The sequence below is a fragment of the Plecotus auritus genome (genome assembly GCF_963455305.1).
Source record: "Plecotus auritus genome assembly, chromosome: 4".
Lineage (NCBI taxonomy): Eukaryota > Metazoa > Chordata > Mammalia > Chiroptera > Vespertilionidae > Plecotus > Plecotus auritus.
The window spans coordinates 119,657,325-119,678,302 of NC_137775.1; the positions used below are offsets into that span (position 1 = coordinate 119,657,325).

A 20,978-nucleotide genomic window follows, 5' to 3' on the forward strand; every position below is an offset into this window, starting at 1 on the left:
CCTCATGAGGTAGGATTTGTTACTACACATAAGAAAAACCCTGATAAAGAGAGATTCAATAATAACTCGCCCCAGTGGATGAAGCAAGCGATTAGCACAGCCAGAATTCACATCCAGGTTTTGGATTTCCCAATGCTTTCTCTAGTCTGACTCTGCCTTGCTTCATGTAACACTCCAACTTGTTTATTACAACACTCTATCCTTTGCTTTATCAAAGTGGTATAAAGGTTTCAGATTTGGAAGTCCTTCCAATAAGAATGTGTTCAGTTAATAAAACAACTTTCATGTAGTCTAGCAAAATGATTTCTGAGGGACTTTTCTGTTGATCTCTCAAGAAGTGAGAGAGGGAAGTGATTTAGGGATTAGAGTGTCATTAGATTAGAATATCTCACTTCTCAATTAGATTTTGAGGCTTGCAAGTCTCAAGTTTAGTTGTAGTGGTGCCCAGGTTGAATGTATTTTTCCACTAAATATATATCTTCAAAATTGTCTGAGTAATCAGGAGCTTTTATTTCTAAAAGTGCTGCTCTTGACATTTGCTAATCCCGCATTTGCTGGTGCGGTTGACATACTGTTAGCATAGTTTTCATTTCACATACCCAGTGTGTGCACCTGTTGCCAGACTGGCTAAAACTGTTCTCATTCCTTGGTATTGGGCCATTCTGCAGTGTGTTATAAATATTGCAAGGACAGGGCGGTTTGTAGGACAGGATGATACAACATAATTTGACTGACAAGCTCATTCCCTATTTGGTCCTTGTAGTCAGAGACATGAGTTAAAATTTCAGCCTATGTCAAGGTTATTACAATTATATTTTATTTAGAATATGCTCTCTATAAGGTATATTGGTAAGAGTTACCTCTGTGTTGCTTAAACTGATCCTGATTGGGGGAAAAGAGGAATGGTATCTTCCTAAATAATAACTTAAAATTTGAAAGTACAATCTCTTTATGTGAAATCACTGCTATACTTGAACCGGCTGTAATAGAGAAACACATCCTGTGATTGCGTAAGAAAATAATATGAGAAGGGAATTCTGGACACTGCATTTTGCTTGAGTGATGCCGATATATTTGGAAGCATCTGTCTTCCCCTTCCACCTCGATGCATGTTTGCTTATTTTGGCCTCCTCTGTGCTACTGGTTCCCTCTAACTCCTGTGTCCAAAGGTTCGAACTGTATTGAGGTTCAAGTACTCCTTCTTAGACGTTTATCATTGCAAACTAGAACCAGATTTTGGGGGGAAGCACGTCCCAATTTGCAGTTAAACTCTTGAGTTCAAATAGTTTCATTTCCAATAAATGTGATATCCTTTAATCAGTCATGTTTTGCCAAAGTACCATGCACAGAGAGTGTGACTAGGTAGTGTTCTATTCCTTTCCATTATACTCATTACACGTCTGTATGGGGCAGGCAGAGCTCAGAATCGGAAACGTTTTTCCTGACTCTCTGATCTTTATGATACGGTATATTGTTATTTTTAAAACACAAACCTAGTACTTCTTATATGCCAGGCACAGTTCTAAGCACTTTACAAATATTAACTCCTTAATACAGCACCTTGGGAGGAAGGTATTGTCCAAGGTCACACACATGGTGGTGCTAGTGGGGCCAGGGGATTCAAACCCAGCAGCCTGGCCCCGGAGTTTCTGTTCTCTTGCACTCCACTGTGCATTGTCTAGTAATTTTCAGATGATTCTCTCTCATCATTGATGTTTCTTTTTCCCTCTCCCTCTCCTTTCCTCTCTGAAACCAATAAAAATATATTTTAAAAACATTATAAAAATGTCGTCATTCTTTCTACTTGTCAATGAGAAAACTCCCTTTTGTTAATGGTATTTCCAAACGTTATTGTGAGAACGGGGAATGTTTATTTGGAGGACAAAAAACTGTTGGGGGATAACCTAAAACTATGACACTTTGCTAGCTCTCCTCACACAAAGACCGACCCAGTCTCATTGAGATGCATTCAAGTTTTGCTGCATCCTGAGAGAAGCTGTAGCAACATGTCTCCAAAAGGCTCTGGGATTGCTTTCCAGCTGTGGCACTTCCTGAACAATTCCTTCCAGAACAAAACCCAGCCTCTCTCTGAGTCCATTTCCTCCACCATGTTTACCCAGAAGAACTGTTATAAGATAATGCAGCTGGAACGACTTTATAAAAGCACAATGCAGATGACAGGCATTGCTATTCATTTACATTTTCAGCTAGAGTTGCGTTCTGTATTTCTGCACCACAGTATTCCTCTAGGAGTTCTCTATGTTAATGGCCCCCAAATTTCAATGTTCTGCAATAGTGAGAAAAATTCAGTGCATCTTCAGTTCTTGCATATGAGGTTGTCTCTGTCCTTGTCAGCCCTTCAGAGAATATGTCTTTCATGTCTAGAGAAAAAACTTAAAAGATAACTTTCCGAATGGTCCTTGATTTGCATGAGTGATGTCCTTCAAGAGAAAGATGCTGTTTCCTCTTGAGTTTTTATGCTTCCTTTCTTTTTTAGATGGAAGAATCCATGGAGACCCACTTTGGCAGCCACAGCAGAAGGGCCATACTCTACAGGCCTCCCTCCTCCAGCACAACGGAGCTTCGGCTCCACCAGCACGTTCTTGTTCAACTTGGTTACACAGTGGTCATCACTGAAGAGAGGCCCGGTCCTGACCTTGGGCTGGAGCTGCTAGAAAAAGGTCAGAATATGAAAGTAATTACCGAAGTGGCTTGGCGTGGAATGTTAAATAATTTCTGGAATGTGCTACTGTCTTCCTCTAAAAGAATTCAGAAACACGAATTTTTCTCCCTGATCAGCTTTCTTGCCTTATAGAAAACTTGGCTCCTTTTCTACTTCCTCTCAATGTTTCTTTAGCTAGATGTCTTTATTCTTGAAATTATTTTGCTTGTATTTTTGTAGCATTTTGGAATTGCATAGTTCATGTTTAAACGCTACGTAAAACATGTTTATGTTTATGAGCCTGAGTAGATGTTCTGCCCAGCACCGAACTGCTCATATTTTAAGAAAATTGCCAATTCATCTGACTGCAAGTGGAATGTGCTGGGAATTGTTTCCAGAAGCCAGCTTCAGTGTGATTCATAGATTGTCTGTAACTGTGAAAGAAGTGTGCATATTTATCACACATGCTATTACTGGTCAACTACTTTTCTTTCTTTCATTTGCAGTGAAAAATAAAAGACAAGTGTTTAAACAAGTTATTTGAAAAAGAGAGCAGAATAGATGATAAGGCTCAAAAAGGGACTAACAATAACAGCTAACACTTGTTGGACAACTAACCTTGTGACAGATACTAAGTTGTGTTCTGTGTCCATGACCTCATTTCATCCTCACGGAAACCCTCTGTGTGCCCTAAGCTTAAGGCACATTAAATCCTCTCCCTGATTTTCCAGAAGAGGAAACTGAGATTTCAAGAGGTGAAGGGACTCACCCTGCATCTTACACCTGGGTTGAGGGAAGGGCAGGATTTGAAGCCCTGTGTTCCAGCCCTCGCTTCTGTGCTCCTCCTCCTCACCTCTCCGTTGCCCCGTCTCTCTTTTGGCCCAGGATCCTGCTTGACTCTGTCATTATCAAATCCACAAGGATGTGGAGTGCTCATTCATAGGAGCAAATCAGATTTTTCTCTTTATAAAAGAAGGAAGAAAAGCAGTTTGAATCGACCGCTGAACTTGGCAGAGGTTTTCTTTGGGAGAGAATATGCAGATCCCGGCGCTATAATAATATTTATTTTTCCTCCAAGTTTCAACGATCATGCTGTCGTCATAGCACTTCTGCAGTTAGGTGTCCCCCCTCCCCAGCCCCCCGTATTCTTTAAAGTGCTAGGTTTATGCTAGTGAATGGAAGATTACTCTTGACCACGTTCACTTTTTACCACATTGGCTATAAAGTTGTAAGCTAAACTCCTAGGGGTTAGAGAAAAAAATCTACTTTGGCCCTGGCCAGTTGCTCAGTGGTTAGAGCATCATCCCGCTGACTGAAGGAGTGTGGGCTTGATTCTCAGGCCAAGGGCATGTACCTTGGTTGCAAGTTCAATCCCGGGCTGGTAGGGCAGCAGCTGGGAGGCAACAAGTCGATACTTCTCTCTCTCTTTCTTCCTCTACCCTCCCTCCCCCCCCTTTCTACTCTCTAAAATTCAATGGAAAAAATATCCTCACTCCTCGGGTGAGGACTAAAAAATATCCCCCCCCCCCAAAAAAAAATCCACTTGGATGAAAAGAAAGGTATTAAAAGTGTGGAGAGTATGGGCCCTGAGGACAGGAATGCCATTTGGTCCCTGGCCCGCCAGGGGTGTATGGAAACCTAAAGCACTGGGCTTCTGGAAGCCAAGAAGGAAAACAGGGAGGATGAAAGCTCTGGCATATCAAAGAGGGCTGGAGACAAACTTTACAAACCCCATCAGGGTTGGTTCTAATAAGAAGGACCAATCTAGAACATCCATAAATGATAGTGTCAGAAAACCATTTATCAGAGCAGGTGTTAAGGAAAGCTGTAAAACACATATTCTCCGGGGTGGGTGAGAGGGTGTGGTCCTGGGAGGGGCGGGGCCTCGCGTAGAAGCCCCTCGAATTTCACTTCAGGCTGCCAGGGCGGGTCGGCGGGTCGGCGGGTCAGCGGGGCAGGGGTCAGCCCAGGTGGTCAGCGGGGCTGGGTTCTGTGTGGGGAGGACAGTGGGGCTGGGTGCTGTTTTGGGGGAATGGGTGCAAGGGGACGTGTGTTCAGCGGGCGCCTGGGGATCTTAGCGGCCTTGAAGGCCAGGTGGGGGCAAGAAGTTGGAGAGTGGAGGATACAAGAAATGAAGAGCTTTGTCACCTATGAAGAAGGGGCACTGTTGGCTACAGGCAGAATTGATTAAAAGTCTGGGGAAAAGTACTTCCATACATCTCAGGTGGTCCCACACACCTCAACATAGGTACCCCCAGGTATCCCAAAAACATGCCAGACACCCACGCAGGTGCCATAAGACACCCCCGCATGCTTTCAGGCACCAGAAAATTGTTCAGACACCCACCTAGGTCTGTTAGATCCCCAACACTAACATTCAGAATCTGAAAAACAGGCCAAATAGCCCCAAAGTACCACATACCTTCATTCCAAAGCCATCTGATCACCCTAAACAGACTTTCAGAAACCCAGGAACATAGTGGACCCTTCATGGGAACTTCTAGATCCTCCCCTAGAACACAAAACAGACACCCTTCTCCCCCAAATAAATAAATAAATAAATAAATAAATAAATAAATAAATAAATAAATAAATAAAATGTTCGTTCTCCCTCTCATCCCACAAAATAGTTTGGCCCATCAGCGAACCTGGTGATTGTGTGTGACCATCGCCTGCGTAGCTGGTGAGAGCGTGGGCCCTGATCACACACCACTGTTGTCGCAATTCCTCTTCCTCGGCCTCCTCCGTGCTGTGACGGGCTGGGTACGGGCACAACATGGATTATTTCAACTTTCATTCCATTTCAATGTTCAGTTTTCTCCAGTTGCATCACAGCGGGAATATGTCTCCTCTCTCCCTTGATGTCCTTGGGTCAGTTTTACAAGAAAAAGGAGGATTACTTTGCAGCTTCCAAATATCCCGAAAGGCAATAGGATCTGGCAGCCCCAGGAGCCGAGGGGCCCAGCAAGCAGCACAAGATAACTGAATGGCGACCCCGGGGTGTCAGCGTAAATGCTGGCTTGGCTGCTCTTCCTCACATCCCCTCAGCTTTTAACACATCCATCTCCTAACTCTTTCTAGGTATTCTTTTACTTGTTTGCTTTTTTTTTAAAATATATTTTTTATTGATTTCAGAGAGGAAGGGAGAGATAGAGAGAGAGAAACATCAATGATGATGGAATCATTGATTGGCTGCCTCCTGCATGCCCCCAACTGGGGGGATCGAGCCTGCAACCCAGGTATGTGCCCCCGGCTGGAATCGAACCCAGGACCCTTTAGCCCGCAGGCCGACACTCTATCCACTGAGCCTAACTGACTATGGCTATTCTTTTACTTTGTAGAGTAAGATATTGTTCCTGGATAGGCCTCAAGAAAGGGTAGCAATTCCACGAGTATGGAAAATTGATTTTTTTTGTTTTGTTTTTCATTTGATTTTGTCGTTTTCTCTGAGCTCACTATGCATTGAATACCTGAAATAAAAAAGCTCTGTGACTATAAGCTGACATTTCCTCGATTACCTAACATATAAAAAAAAAACCCACTGTGTTATTGCAGCTTATTTGCCATGGCTACAAGTTTAATGTACAAATTATGTTTGCACAGAGGCACTTACTACAAAAAACGTTTTCTAGACACTCAAGTCTTGTAAAATTTGTTTTGCTTTAGTTTCACGTAGCCACCTCATGCTTATTCTGCAGCAACAGCAAGTCTGAGGCTATGTTGGTGCTTTGAAACTTAATCTTCTCCTGTGGAGCAGCCCAGAGGAAGTGGAAGCCACTCAGAATGATCTAGAAACCTACCCACCATCTTTCACTTCACCACTGCAGTGTCTGCTGTTTGCTAACCTGAAATTTGAAATATTACATTAGAAACAAAACTTACTAAGTACCCAGGTGCAGACTTGACACATTTGTTATTTATTTATTTATTTGTTTGTTTGTTTGTTTATTTATTTATTTTACCTTGGACTTATTTTATTACTGGCAAGGCTGCATATATTCTTGGGTTTATTACCTGTTTGCCTTCTCTACTGGAACAATTCGAAGGAATTCCTACCCCACACTCAGCTTCTTTCCCCAGTGGTCATGGTTCTCTACCTCTGATGAGATTCTGTCATGTGCTCGGGGATTATAAATGGAGGACTGACCGCCTTCTAGGCTAAGATGTAGGGTGCTGAGAAAAACAAGTCACTATAGTTATATAGATGGAGAGAGAAAGGTCACCCATTGTACCTTAAATCTTAATGCCACAGAGGGGGAGGTAGTTTACATTTATACAATGAGGGCTTCATGGTGCCACCTAATGGGGTAGAATATCTCCAAATCTATTTAAGATTTCTACTTCGTGTGTGTGTGTGTGTGTGTGTGTGTGTGTGTGTGTGTGTAAATTTATCTTTATTGCTAAGAGAATTACAAATGTCCCCCATTACCCCTCTCCACCTGGCTCCTGGCCCACCACAGCCTTCACTGTGCCCATGGGTTATGCATATATGCATGTAAGTTCTTCAGTTAATCTCTCCCCATCCCCTCTCCCTCCTTCCCTCTGAGCAGAATTGACACATTTATAAAATACTAGTAGCCCTGCACACGAATCCTTGTACCAGTAGCTCTCTGCGGGGCCTGGCCGCTCTGTGCCCGCTACCTAGAGGCTCTCCGTGGCCCAGAGGCCCATCCATGGCTGAGCGTGGAACACTTGCCTCGTGGCCGCGGCAATGAAGCAAGCATTCCTCCAGGCCACTCACGCTGCCTGCTCTTAGCGGCTGCCCTCCCCCCTGGGACTGGGGGACTCTGGCGGTGCTGAGAGGACTGGGTGCTGCCATCTTGTGGCTATGGGCACCTCCATCTTTGTGATGGAGTGACAGTTAATTTGCATATTACCCTTTTATTAGATAGGATATTTTTGTCATAGGAAATTAAATACAAAATGCATTTTTCCTGTTCTACCTATCCATTGCTTTCCTCTCCTGACGACCCCAAGTCACTTCAGCTGAACTTTGTCTGTGTCATCCTTTGAAGTCCATGTGGCCTCTTTCCAGTTTGGGGCCACCTTTTTTTTTTTTTTCTAAACTTTTAAGGCCAGAAATGCATAAAAATTAGAAAAAAATAAGAGGGGGTCCTAGGCCAATCAGGCAACACACCACTATTAAATATAATCTGTTCTTGTGGAGTAACATTTGGGCTGTATATTTTATTTAATTGTCCTACTACTTATTTAGTTCACATTCATTGAATAGAAAGGAAGTCTTGGGTTCTAATATGGTTAATTCCATTCTAGTGACATAACAGAAGTTGGTGGCTCTATCCAGAAGGATTGCAGGGGTGTGACTACATGACCTTAAGCAAGTCAAGTGCTCCAAGCCCTAGTTCTCTTATCTGTTAAAGGCAGAAATAGCATTTACTGCACCTTAGGATGTGCCGAGAATTTAATCACTTTGACCACCCCCATCAGAGTTCTGAGAAGAGACACAGTAAAACTCAGCCAATATTTTTCTCATTCAATACTCTGGGAGTGGGGCCCAGAAACATATATGTTAAAAAATGGAAACGAATAATCCTGACATGTAGTCCCGTTTGGGGAACAAAGTCCTCAGGGATATGGTTCAAGGAGTAACAATCTTTAGAGTTAATTTTGGGAATAAAATGATGCAAAAGTCAGTTTGCTATAATGCCATTGCACTCCTTACGACTGAACTCTGTATTTATAAGCATGTCATCGGTAAGCTGATTTTGAGAACAGTAAAAAGACAATTGTCTGCAGATTTAGGCCAGCAAAACTTAAAATGTAAAACATATACTTTTATGGCCTGTCAATCCCTTGCTTTGGAAAAGTATATCTTATGTCTGAATTTCTAAGAACATGTAATTCTCTGAAGGAAAAGATAGAAGAACCAACCAGCTATTCCCTTTCCTGGTATCTAAGTAGCATTTAGAAAACCAGTGCTTTAGTCCATGGAAGAGTGTAGTGGTCTAAGAGAGAATAAGTGCCTTCCAACAAACAGTTCTTAACTTTTTCCGTGGCAACATTCAAGTAGTATGGGTCCAAGAGACTGACTCAGTAGATTTTATCATTGGATAGAATTATATATGTGCATATGTTAAAACTGGAAATTGAAGGATAGTGCATATTTAGCACTTTTCTGTCCACTTCTGAATGCATCTTGCACTTTTACTAGTAAATTAAACGTATTATATAGTTCACCTGAAAAGCCAATGTCAACCTGCTGTCGAAGCTACAGAATCGGAGTCACTCTGATGGTTTGAAATTGCTCTTGTTTTTGTAATGTTGGGGTTGTGTATGGAATGTTTTCTGAAGAAATACAAAAAGTGAAAGGCCATATTGATTTTCTTTCCAGGGGTTGGCAATCGATGGACCAGAGGCCAGATCCAGCCCAACGCCTGTTTTTGTAACAAAGTTCGCTGGAACACAGGCACTCATTTATTTTGTCCTGGCTTTGTCTCGTTTGTTCTGCAAAGGTGGATTTGAGTGGTTGCAATAGAGACTGCCTGGCTCTCACTGCCTAAACTAGTTATTATTAGACCCTTTACAGAAAAAGTGTGCCGACCCTCGTGTCTAGTCTAATTCTATGTCATTTGACCCCTTACCAGGATGATGATTAAAGTCTGGGGCTGAGATAGTTTAGTATTTTTAACTTACACCAAACCTCATTTAAAAAGAATTTGAGGGTAAAATAAAACATATAATTACAAAATTACTAAAATGAAAATACAAAAATTGGGCTCAAACTGGATATGGATATGTTAGCTACTATGATTGAGGCTACTTTTGGCTTTGAGTTTTGGTGTACCTAGAGCAACAGGGAAAGAATATGTTTTACCCTCAGGAAGGGAGCATTGCAGTTCCTTCTGGAAATCTCTCACATGCCCAGGTCTCATGTCTACAACACCATTCTCAAAGGGGTTACGAAGTAGACAACCCTATGCTACATCACATGTCAAGGACCAAAGCAACACTTGCATGCAAAGATCTTGGCTCTTACAGCCACCTTCCAACAGCGTGGTACAGTGAATGCGTATCTGTGAAGGGCTAGAATTAAGACGGCGATAAACAGTACTTTTTGATATTTGTATTGACATTACACTTGATATATTGTATTTTGGAGAATGGTATTTTAAATAATGTTGCTTCACGGCTTTCCTCCCCTCTAATAAGGGCACTATAATTTACCAAATTATGTTTTTGGGAACACTATTAACAGATAATAGAGCGAGAGAGACAGATCACGACTTAATGTTGTGGAAAATACATTTAAAAAGAAAAAAAAAAGGCTATTTCCTCTCCTGTACATAATGTAATAGATTTCTACTTTCTTGTATTTCCATTTACTTTCACTTGCACTCTTAAAACATTTCTAACACATCCATGTATCATTTGAAATGTAGCCTAACTTTGAAGGTTTATTTAGAATGGCTATTTGCCAAAAGCCGTTTCTGAAGTTTGTATGGAAAAGAAACAGCTACCAAAAAAACCAGTCTTAACTTTTGTAATGAAAAACCTGTTTCAAATTTTTCTTTTGTTTATTTATATTCAAAAAGAAGCTATAAGGAAGCTGAGATTTAAATTACCCATAAGTAAGAAGAGCTTAACCACAATAATTGCTTTATTGGGAAAGGAGTAGACTGCGATAATTAAAAAGAATAAGCTTTAGAGTGAGACCGAGCCAAGCCAGGGTTGGAGTCCCTAGTGTTACTGTTTCATGGTTCCATAACCTTGGGCAAGTTACTTACTCTCTCAAAGCCTTGGTTTTCTCCTCAGCAAATTGGTTGTTTCGGATTGTTCAGTGAGTGGGAACTGTAGGAACTCCAAAAATGGAAAATGATACTGTTACTACCGTTACAAACTAGTTACAGAAAAGAGATTGCTGCTGCTGCTGAATATTTTGGATAAATGAATACTTTAGGTGTTTTCAAGGCACTTTGTCTCAACTTAGATATTCTTTTTTTAAAAAAATAATTCTTTATTGTTGAAAGTATTACGTATGTCCCCCTTTTCCCCCATTGACCCCCTCCAGCCCGCCCCTGCCCTCCGCCCCAGGCTCTCACCGCCCTATTGTCTGTGGCCATGGGCCATGCATATATGCACACAAGGTCCTTAGATATTCTCATTGGGTTGTAAACACTCCTGAAATTCCAACACACAGTGTCCTGGATCATTCCATTTAGGAAAAAGACACCCTACTTTCAAAAACTCTTGACGTCAGGGATCCTGTCTGTTCTGCTTATCACTTAAAAGCATGTCCTCCACAGCGGGGCAGACAATAAATATGTACCGAATACATGAATCAATGGAGATCAAATGATGCACTAATGTTTGGGCCCCTTACATAGTGAATGGCCTGAGAGAATCCACATTAAAACTTTATTGATAAACCTTTAGTTTTTATATAACTTTAGAGGAACACTGATAATGCTCAGATCTGCTCTTATAACGAAAATAATGCACCCACCAATGCAGTGGTATATATAGATAGGGCTGATGCTTTGTACAGCCATGAGTCTAGACTCGGAGGCTTTTAAATGCTGGGTCCATTTTTCACAGTTCCTCTCTTCTTTTGCTTTTAAGAGTCCCCTATCATTTATCAGTGTTACTCAGCCTGTGGGTTCTGGGGGAGGTGGATGAGTTCTACTTAATTCAGTCACTAGTGCTATGAGCTTTTCACATGGATGTATGTAGCAGAACCTGGAGTGAACAGAGGCCAGGGAAGGATATGAAGACTTGTGGGTGTTTTGCTTAGAGGTGACAGTGGACTCACTGAAGGTTTAATGGTCCATAAAACAGTGGAATACATAGTGTTACCTACAAATGCTCCGGGATAAAAGACATGTGAAAGTACACAGACAGCTTCTGCTGCGTGAGTGCATGGGAAGTATTAAGGGCCAACCCCCTGTCACGTCAGTTAGGTCCTTAAGTGTCCTCTACACTGAGCTCTCTAGTTCTTTTCTTAGCAAAGTGCACGAATTTGTGCACGGGTGGGGCCCCTCTGGGTGGCCTGCAGGGATCGGCCGAAACCGCAGTCCAACGCCGCCTGCAGCTCCTACCTGCCGCCCCCACTCATCCCAGCCCCACTGTGCCTGCCTCGGGCTCGCACCCAATCAGTCCCAATCAGGAGAGGCTCGCACTCCCACAGCAGTGCTCGCCAGCCACGAGCCCTGCATCTGGCGCCCTCCCAAGGGGAGTGTCCTGCAGGATCGGGCTGAAACTGGCTCTCCGACATCCCCCGAGGGGTCCCAGATTGAGAGAGGGCGCAGGCCAGACTGAGGGACCCACTGGTGCATGATCGGGCCGAGGAGGGACCATGGGAGGGCTCCAGGGCCTGTCCAGCCCGTCTCGCTCAGTCCCGATCGTCAGGACCCCAGCAGCAAGCTAACCTACCGGTCGGAGCATCTGCCCCCTGGTGGTCAGTGCACGTCATAGCAAGCAGTTGAACAGCCTTAGCATATCATTAGCATATTACACTTTGGTTGTTCAGTTATTCTGCTATTTGGTCTATTTGCATATTACCCTTTTATTATATAGGATGACGCAGGATTTTTATGACTCTATATAATTCTCTAAAGAAAAAGATAGGGGCACCATCAAATTATTGTCTTTCATATCATCCAGGTACTATTTAGCAAGCAATTGTTTTAGTTTGTAGAATGAAATAGTGGCCTAAGAGAGAATCAATGTTTTTCAAAAGTTTTAAACTTGCTCCCAGGATAGAATCTAAGTAATATGTAGTTCAAGAGACTCTGGCACAATATATGTTATCATTGGTTCGGGATTATTTATGTATCCTTGAAGAGGGCATATTTATAGTTGTAGCAGAAGTCAGAATGGCAGTGGGCACGAGGAAATCGATTGTTCCAATGGAAAAGAACGTTTCTGGGAGGCCCTGCAAGTAGTCGGACCAATATTTTTGTATTCCCACTGTTTAATGGGATACTCGAGTACAAGATTCATTTGTCGTAACTCTAGAAGGTGTAACCAGGACCAATTGAAGGATGAACACTGCATCAATTAAAGTTATCCAGCAATGGAACAGAGCCCATTTCAACAAGTAGGAAGTTTTGTTGGAACAAAAGGAGTTAGGAAGGCTGCTGAGAGAGTGGTTTTATTACTCAGGAGAATGTCAACCAAGCACCAAAGTCTTTTTTCAAACTCGCAGTTCTGTGATGTGCTATCGCATTCACATACACAGAAGCAAGGCGAGATTTTCAACCTCCATCCTTCTAGGGATTTCTTTTCTTCAGTCTTTGCTTTCAGTCTTGTGTCCTGTGGGCAGAAGAGAGGCGTGGCTTGCAAAGGAGTGGAGAAATGTGGATCCGGAGGCAAAATTGGCAGTGGTCCCTTTTGGCTAGTTGTGCACGTTTATAGCAGATGCTTCCACTGAAGCTTTGAAACCGTTAGAGCCCAATGAACTTCTCTGCTCATTCCTGGCCCCCTCCAGCCCCACCCAGCACCCCTGCTGCTTTCCTGATTTAATATGCTGTGTGACTGTTTCCCAGGAAGACAGAAAAGTAAAGGTCACATTTAAAAAGCACAGTGTGCTTTGCCTTGTCAGTATTTCACCTAGGACACATCTGACATTCGTTTTTTATTATGCGAATAATAGGTTTTGGATGGTATCAGAAGTGCTTCCGTGCCTTTAGTTAATCAAACTGGGGGGCGGGAAAGGGGGAGTTGAATCAAATAAACTTATAAGTCTGCATCATTCCCTTTTATTATGTTATGGCACATGGTAATTGTGTGTTCAGGTTTATTGCTGTTTTCCTGAATGCTTATAGAATTACTGGTGTATTTATGACCAAGTAGAATGTGTTCTTTAATTGGCACCCTCGAGCTCAAGGAATGTTTATTTAACCTGAACTCAGTTGAGTTGTTTATACAACAGGGACCTGAGTTCAGTTTACTTTAGCTTTTGAAAAAAACGTTTTTATTTATAAAAGTTGAGTTTCAAGTGACCTCCTGGTTCTGATGTTTCCTCTGCCCACCACTGTGCAAAGAGAACAAAAAGCCAGTGTCTCCTTTTTTACTCCAAAGGAACTAAACTGCTTCCTTAAGTGGGTTACTTCTTACAACTGAAAATGGTAACCAGATGTTTACTAAAATCCCTAGCATTTCTCCTTCAAGCACAGCTTCTTTCTAATTGTTTGATCTTTTTAAAAGTTTCATAGAAACCAGATTGGCAATGTGAATTTCCCAAAGCTGGGAAATGCTTAATATAGCTTTGAAGATACTTTCTCTGTCCTATTTCTTTAAATGCACTTTCTGCTGCTTTTATTTTATTTTTTTAAAGGATGCAGCATTCAACTTTTTATAGGTAATGTATTTCAGATCATTGTTCTTTTTATATTTCTTTAAAATTAAAAAGACTCTTTAAAAAAAAAGAAATTAGAGAGTTTTGTTTGGTTTGCCAAATACTAAAAAAATGTGCTTTGAATGACAGATTTAATTTGCAAAACCAAATAATATTCATATTGTATTTAAATGAGGAAAGACTCCAGGGAAGAAAAATGAACTCCTTCATATGGGACCTTTCAATTGACTGTGCGGATTAACTCAAGGGGAGTTTGGGGACTCAGATATTGTATTGTCAAAATTAGGTGCTTGAAATATTTTAGATATCCCCAATTTGGGAGGAGCTTCGGGGCATCTTACCATATTTCAGACTGCCTCTTAATTTTTGAACCACTCTTACTTTCCACCCTTCATGTTACAACTATTGTTGAAACCTCCTGAATCACTTCCTTTTCAGATTTTACTTTCCCCAGTGAAGCAGTACTTCCCTATGAATATTCTCTTCATTCTAAGTTGCTTCTTCCTTAGAGAGTCTCTTCATTCAGTTTGGGAAGCAAAGACTTAAGGAAAAGTGGATATTTTTTCCTTAGGAATGTCTCTCCAATAAACCTTCAATAATTTGACTTTCACCCCTCTCATATTCCTCTTCCCCAAAGTATCCTTTCAAAATTTACCAAGAAACACCTTTTTGTTACATAACTAAGTCACTATATTTATGATTGCATTTTTTTGGGGGGGTACAAGAGCAGATTTGAGCACAAGTAGAATATCAGTATTTCTCAAATAATAGAAAAAAATTTTTAAAACTATAAATTGAGCTTTAATGTGAATTCACTGTGGAATTTCCTCAGTTTTCTTTATCTTTCTTTGGCAATGTTCCTCAAACTTGGTGAGATGTATGAATCAGTCTGAATTAAACGCCTGCCCTAACACAGAGTGGGTGCTGCAGGGTCTAGAATTTTCTTGTAAACCATTTTCTCTTTCAGTTTCCTTCATACCGCTGCCTCCTGCTTCTGGCACCTTGCTGACCCCTCCTTGTTCATGTTCTTCCTCCACATATGGGCATTCTCCAAGATGTTTATCCCTGGTCATCTGTTTGCACCTTCTCTTGATATTCCATTGCGACATTTTCCTCCTCTGCAGAACCAATGATCTCCTCAGGGGATATAACCTTTCAATAAGGTCTCCTCCTAATCTGTCTCCTCCAGGCAGAATTTTGAGAGTCCAGATTTTCCAGGGACCTGTCAGATGTTCTGATCTGTGTATCCCACTACCTCAACATGCATACAACTGAACTATTATCTTAATTATCTGTGGTTCTTGTCCACCATGTTCTGTTAGCCCTGCATTCCCTCCGGCTCTAAAGCTCATAGGTGGGTCCTCTCTCTCCTTCAGCCACAGCACACAGCAGGCACCAAGCTCCGTAAAGTGTGTGCTTCCTGTTAGCCATGGCTCCACATTCCCTGCAGGTTCTGTGCCTCTCCGGGGCCACCACAGTGCCTTCCAGTATCCTCCCAGCTGCTGGCCTCTGCCTGCCGTAGCACAGCCCCACCAACTACCAGGTGGTTGCACAAGCACAACCCCGTTCGTTCACTTCGCTGCCCTGTGCAGAAGTCGCCGATGACATCCCGTTTCCTCCTACACGGCATCCATATCTCCCAGCCCTGCATCCAAAGCTTCCCATGCTGCAGGGCCAGCCCCTCCACATCCCTGCTGTAGCATGGTTATCGGGCCTCTCCTCTCTCTCGAATTATCCAGGGAAAACTTAAAAATCAGAGAAGCCAATGCCCAGGCCCTACTTCAAAAAGTGTTTAAGCGTTTTCAGGAAGCGGGCAGGGCCTGGGCATCACTATATTTTTTAAATGCTTTCCAGGTGAAGGGATTAAGAAGGACACACTGGTAGTTCAAAATAGTCATAAGGATGTAAATTACAGCATAGGGAATATCGTCAATAATATGGTAAGAACGATGTGTGGTGCCAGATGGGTACTAGAAATGTCAGGGGGAACACTTTGTAAAGTATAGGATTGTCTAACCACTATGCTGTACACCCGAAACTAACACAAAATGTTGTTGAATGGAAACTGTAATTAAAAAAACACACACACACAGCTTCCCAGGTGATATTAACATGTGGGCAGGTAGGAGAATTCATGAGATTGGCCTACTCACCTTTGCCTGATAACATCATATTTTGCAATGCTATTGAGATTTTTGTCTCTAGAACCACTTCTTTTCTGCCATCTCTTAAAATCCAAATTAATATATATATTCCCCCATGAATTCCCCTCAAATTAGAATTGGTAAACAAGTTATCTAAGGTCCAAAGTATGCTTATGCTGCATTGTTAATAATTTTTGCATTTTCATCTCATTTGCCCTTCTATGTTATAAAGTTATAAATCAGGCAGTGTTTTATTGGTTTATTTACATGCTATTCTGCATAGGACAGTGCCATGCGTATAGCCAGTAGGTACACAATGAAATGAATTGACAATTGAAACAATAAACACAACAAATACACTAATTAAATAGCATAGTCGTTCCTTCAGATATTCAAGCACCATTTGCCTCTTTTGAAGTTTAGGGAAAAATGGTGAGTATGGTGGGAATAGCTGTATGGTAGAGCAAAATGAAACACACCCCAGGAAAAGCCAAGGGAAGGACAGGACTCATTCCGCTGTGTTCTCTGTAACCCTGGCTCAGAGTCGGGCACGCCAGCGATGTCTCAGTTTTCAAAGAAGGAAGAATTCTGCCAACTAGTTAATAATAACCTTTTAAAAACCATAATAACTCATTTCAGCTCCTTGTCTAAGGAAAAATAGGAGAGTCATGTGTGAATCTCATCATCTATGCAACAAAATGGTCCATTTAGATCAGGGAACTCTTGGAATTTAAAAAACATTATTCAGCATTCCACCTCATTATCAGAGAAACCAAACAATTGATAAAACCAAACAATTGATGATGGAGTGTAGAGGGCAGAGATGACTCCAGGTCCCCGCTTCTCTCGTAGCTAGCTTTATATTTTGTAATTATCAGAAGGGAAAGGGAATCCCTATCTGAGTGTTTGCTTCAAGTACTTAGTTTTGGCAAAGCGCCACCATAGTACCTACCTATTTGATAGGACCCTGATGCTCAAGTTTAATGTGCTTCAGTGTTGTCAGGAAGGCTTGTTAAGTAAGTCACAGGTTGCTGGGCTCCGCTCCCAGTAGATCTGATTCAGTGACAGCGGAAGGCTGGTTAAGAAGTAAGCTACCAGGTAATGCTACCACGCTGGTCCTGCACTGTGTGCTGAGAATTGCTGTGCTAGGTACTTCTTTATTGCAGGTTTTCAGTGGTTCTTCCAGAAGCACAAAGTTCTGCCTACCTGCTATTTAAGTAGTTAGTGGCCAAACAATTCCCCGTTTGCCTTACCAGACCCTCAATCAACCTTCCACATTGGTGAGACGCCCCACTCCTAAATATACATAGATGCTAAACCCATTAATTATGAGTTGACCTGCAAAGCTTTGGTACATCTTAGGCTCAATCTTTATAGTCAAGGCCAATGACCCCATTTGAAAAGTAAGCAGCTGAATTTAAACTGTCTTTGAACATATTGGGCTTCCTTGAAGATAGTGAGACCAAGGTAAGAATATGGTCACATGATTTATCCCAAACACATGCCATAAAAACTTTGTAAACATTATTTCAATGGCAATATAAACTTGTATTATATAGATGTATTTAATACTTAACTTTCTTAATCTAGATATGAATGTTTTGTTGTAAATAATGCACTCACAACATTTTTATAAATAAGTCGTTGTATACATTTCAAATGATTTCTTTAGCATAGATTTCTAAAATTTAGTTTAGTGGCATGAAGAATGAGGATCCATTTTAAAGCTCTTCATTCATGTCAAAATTCTACATGAGAAGGTTAAAACATTGCCTATTAGACTTGCAAGAAATTTCCCAGCTCACCAAACCTCATCAACAAGAAAAGTGTCATTTTCTTAAGTGAGGCTGTTTTAAGAATGAGAACTTTACTTGTTATTCTATAGAAGTACGGCATGGAAATCCAAATTCACAGCTGTGGTGTAAAACAGATGACTTTTCTGCTGGAAATGGGTATTTGCATCACAGAAGGAATGCTGGGAATGCCAGAAAGGCAGGCACATTCCATGCTAATCTGAAGGCTGGTCCAGATACCCAATGTATCAGGAATAGTGAGTGTTTGCACTTGCATTAGTTTGTTTACTCAAGCATTTCTGTTCATTATTTGTCCATTTTTTGAGAAATAGCATATTCAGATTTATCAGCAAGCCCTTATTTTGTGTGGTGCCTGAAATCTCCAACTCATAACTGCACACAGCATGACTCACACTGAATTCATGCCCACACTGAATTTTGTTTCAAGAAGTCCTATTACTTTGTCACACTGAGTAGTTTGAAGGCTACGTTACAGCAGAGATGTTTAGAATTTTAAAATGATGGAGGGCCAAATTAGCTTTCTGTACATTTTTTGTTTCTATTTAAGTTAATTGATGTTGACAGTACCTTGAATGATGTATGATGTGCAAAAAGACTCAATGTTGTTTTTCCCAGAGAATATTATTTCTTTACTTGGATGCATATTCTAACCACATTTTTAGAAAATGGTTTTCCCCATTTACAAATATATTACATGTTTATGGTAGAATGTGGAATCAAGTATTCACAAATAAAGAGATGAAAGTGAAAGTTACTCTAAATTCCACCACCAGAGATAACATGGTTAACAATGTTGTGCATGTTTCCAGGTGTGTCTGTAAGCATGTGCATGTTTCCAGGTGTGTCTGTAAGCATAACACATGCACACACACACACACACACATGCACACATGCAAACATACATTCTGTCCTTTTGCCTCCTTCCTCTTTACAATAGTTTATCCCACATGTTTTGCAAATAAAAACTTGACATTATGAAAAGTTTTGCCATTGTCCTGGTCGGTCCCTCCTTACCTAAAGCACTCAGTTTAGGCCCGGCCAGCGTGGCTCAGTGGTTGAACTCCGACCTGTGAACCAATCGGGGCACTTGCCTGGGTTGTGGGCTTGATCTCCAGTGGGGGGCTTGTGGGAGGCAGTGGATCAGTGATTCTTTCATATGATTGATGTTTCTCTCTTTCTCTCCATCTCCCTTCCTTTCTGAAATCAATAAAAATATATTTTAAAAAGAAGTTTTGCCATAGCAGTTTAAAAATTATAATAAATTTTCACATCAATAGTTTTGTTAGCCTTTTTTATTATTAACTAAATGCACTTGCTATGCACTTTATATACATTAACTCATTGAATTCTCACTCCTAGTCCATAAGGTAGGACTTTCTGTTTCACAGATGAGGAACTGAGCGGCACATCTCATAAACAGTGGGGCTGAGGTTTGCTCTGAGGACTAGCCCTCTCCTGCCTGAGCCTTTAACCACATGCTAGTTTCCTGAAACTGCATCAATACTATTTGCTTTATGATTTTTAGTATTTTATTGTCTGGGTATACCATAATTTTGAACTAAGTCCTTCTTGGTACATAGTTAGAATAATTTCAACTAGTTGCTATAAATACAACTTTCCTACAATATTCATTTTCATTACATTTTGGAGATTTGAGTGTAATGCTGAATTATTGGGTCAGTTGGTGAAAATATTAAAACTGTGGTTCTTACTGCTACATTCCTCTACAAAGGGATGGTTACTAGCCTAATACTTCCATCAATATGGATATTCAGTAAGAGATGATAATATGTTCTTAAATCTGATTGTGTCAAAATGACATATCAATTTAATTTTTTAATAGAAAGGAACTTTTACTTGCACATTAATTAAAAGTGTTTTTATTATGCTGAATACTGTTTTTTAAACTTAATATTTTATTTATAATTTTTTTTTAATGGTAAGAGTTTGAATAAGCTGGTTGAAAACAAAGAAGATCGTGAAATTCAGAAAAAGTCTCAGGACAGTTGAAATTATACCATGTCACTTTATATTTATGGGACTTGCAAAACCCCAAATTAGTGACACCACCTAGTGCTGATAGGAGTTCTGGGAAAGGAAGCTCTCATACATTGCTTGTGGAAATGTGAAATATAGCCTTTTGGGGGGAAACAATCTGGGAAAATATATATTATTAGAAATTAAAGAATCAAAACATAATGAATTTTAGACATAAATCTTAACATTTACAATGTCAATGAAGAAGAGAGAATGGTTTTAAGTAAGGGAAATGAGACTGCTATACAAAGTTTGAGCAGTAAATAGTTAGGAAAAAAAAGCAAATTATGTTCCAAACATCTCTGGAGAGGTGAAAAATTAATATTATGAGTATTGAGGCAACTATGGTTTTGCAGAATTCTGTTAAATTATGTGGGATAAAATATGGTTCTCATATGTGTAGAAACAACACACTTTAAAGTATGGTACATTTTAATAATACTTGGCACTGTTTCAAATTGACCTAAATATTCATCTCACGGATAACAAAATGATTAGTTTCAGGAGGCACTTCTGATATCCCCTTAGCTTCTAGGAGCAGTCCCAATTTTAAGAAAATTGTGGAGTGGATGTAACCTGTCTTAGGCGAGAGCCCTGTTTACCCATTGCCCCGGTCGGTCCCTCCTTACCTAAAGCACCCACTTTGGGTCCCACAAGGTTTGCCTATCTCGCCAGGTTGTGCCTACCACTTGGGGGTTGTTGCTACTCATGCATGAAAATTGACATTCCTTCATCATTAGTTTGAAGGCTTACTATGTCACCTATTCTAGAAAATGCACTTATAGTGCCAGTGAGGGAAAACTGCAGAGCCCTGTCCTAGAAAATGTGCATGGACTAACTGAAACTGCTATTGATGAGGCCCTTTCTTTTCCATAGATTGAAAGCACCAATGAGTGTCCATTGAGTTAACATAACCTTCTCCTGTGGTAGGAAGGCCTTCCGAAGAAACATGAGAAAATAGTATTGAGTTGGGGGAGAGATTATTTCATGTGTTTTCTAAATGA

At 40.9% G+C, this 20,978-nt stretch overlaps 1 protein-coding gene across 1 annotated transcript in view; it reads left to right on the top strand.

The window, feature by feature from the left end:
* Window positions 1–20,978, top strand: part of CPED1 (cadherin like and PC-esterase domain containing 1) — a 294,491-nt gene that overhangs the window by 28,608 nt on the left and 244,905 nt on the right. Inside the window, exon 2 of the mRNA XM_080665547.1 lies at window positions 2,498–2,681. Coding sequence (XP_080521673.1) covers window positions 2,498–2,681 — 184 coding nt within the window. The remainder of the gene's footprint in view (window positions 1–2,497; window positions 2,682–20,978) is intronic.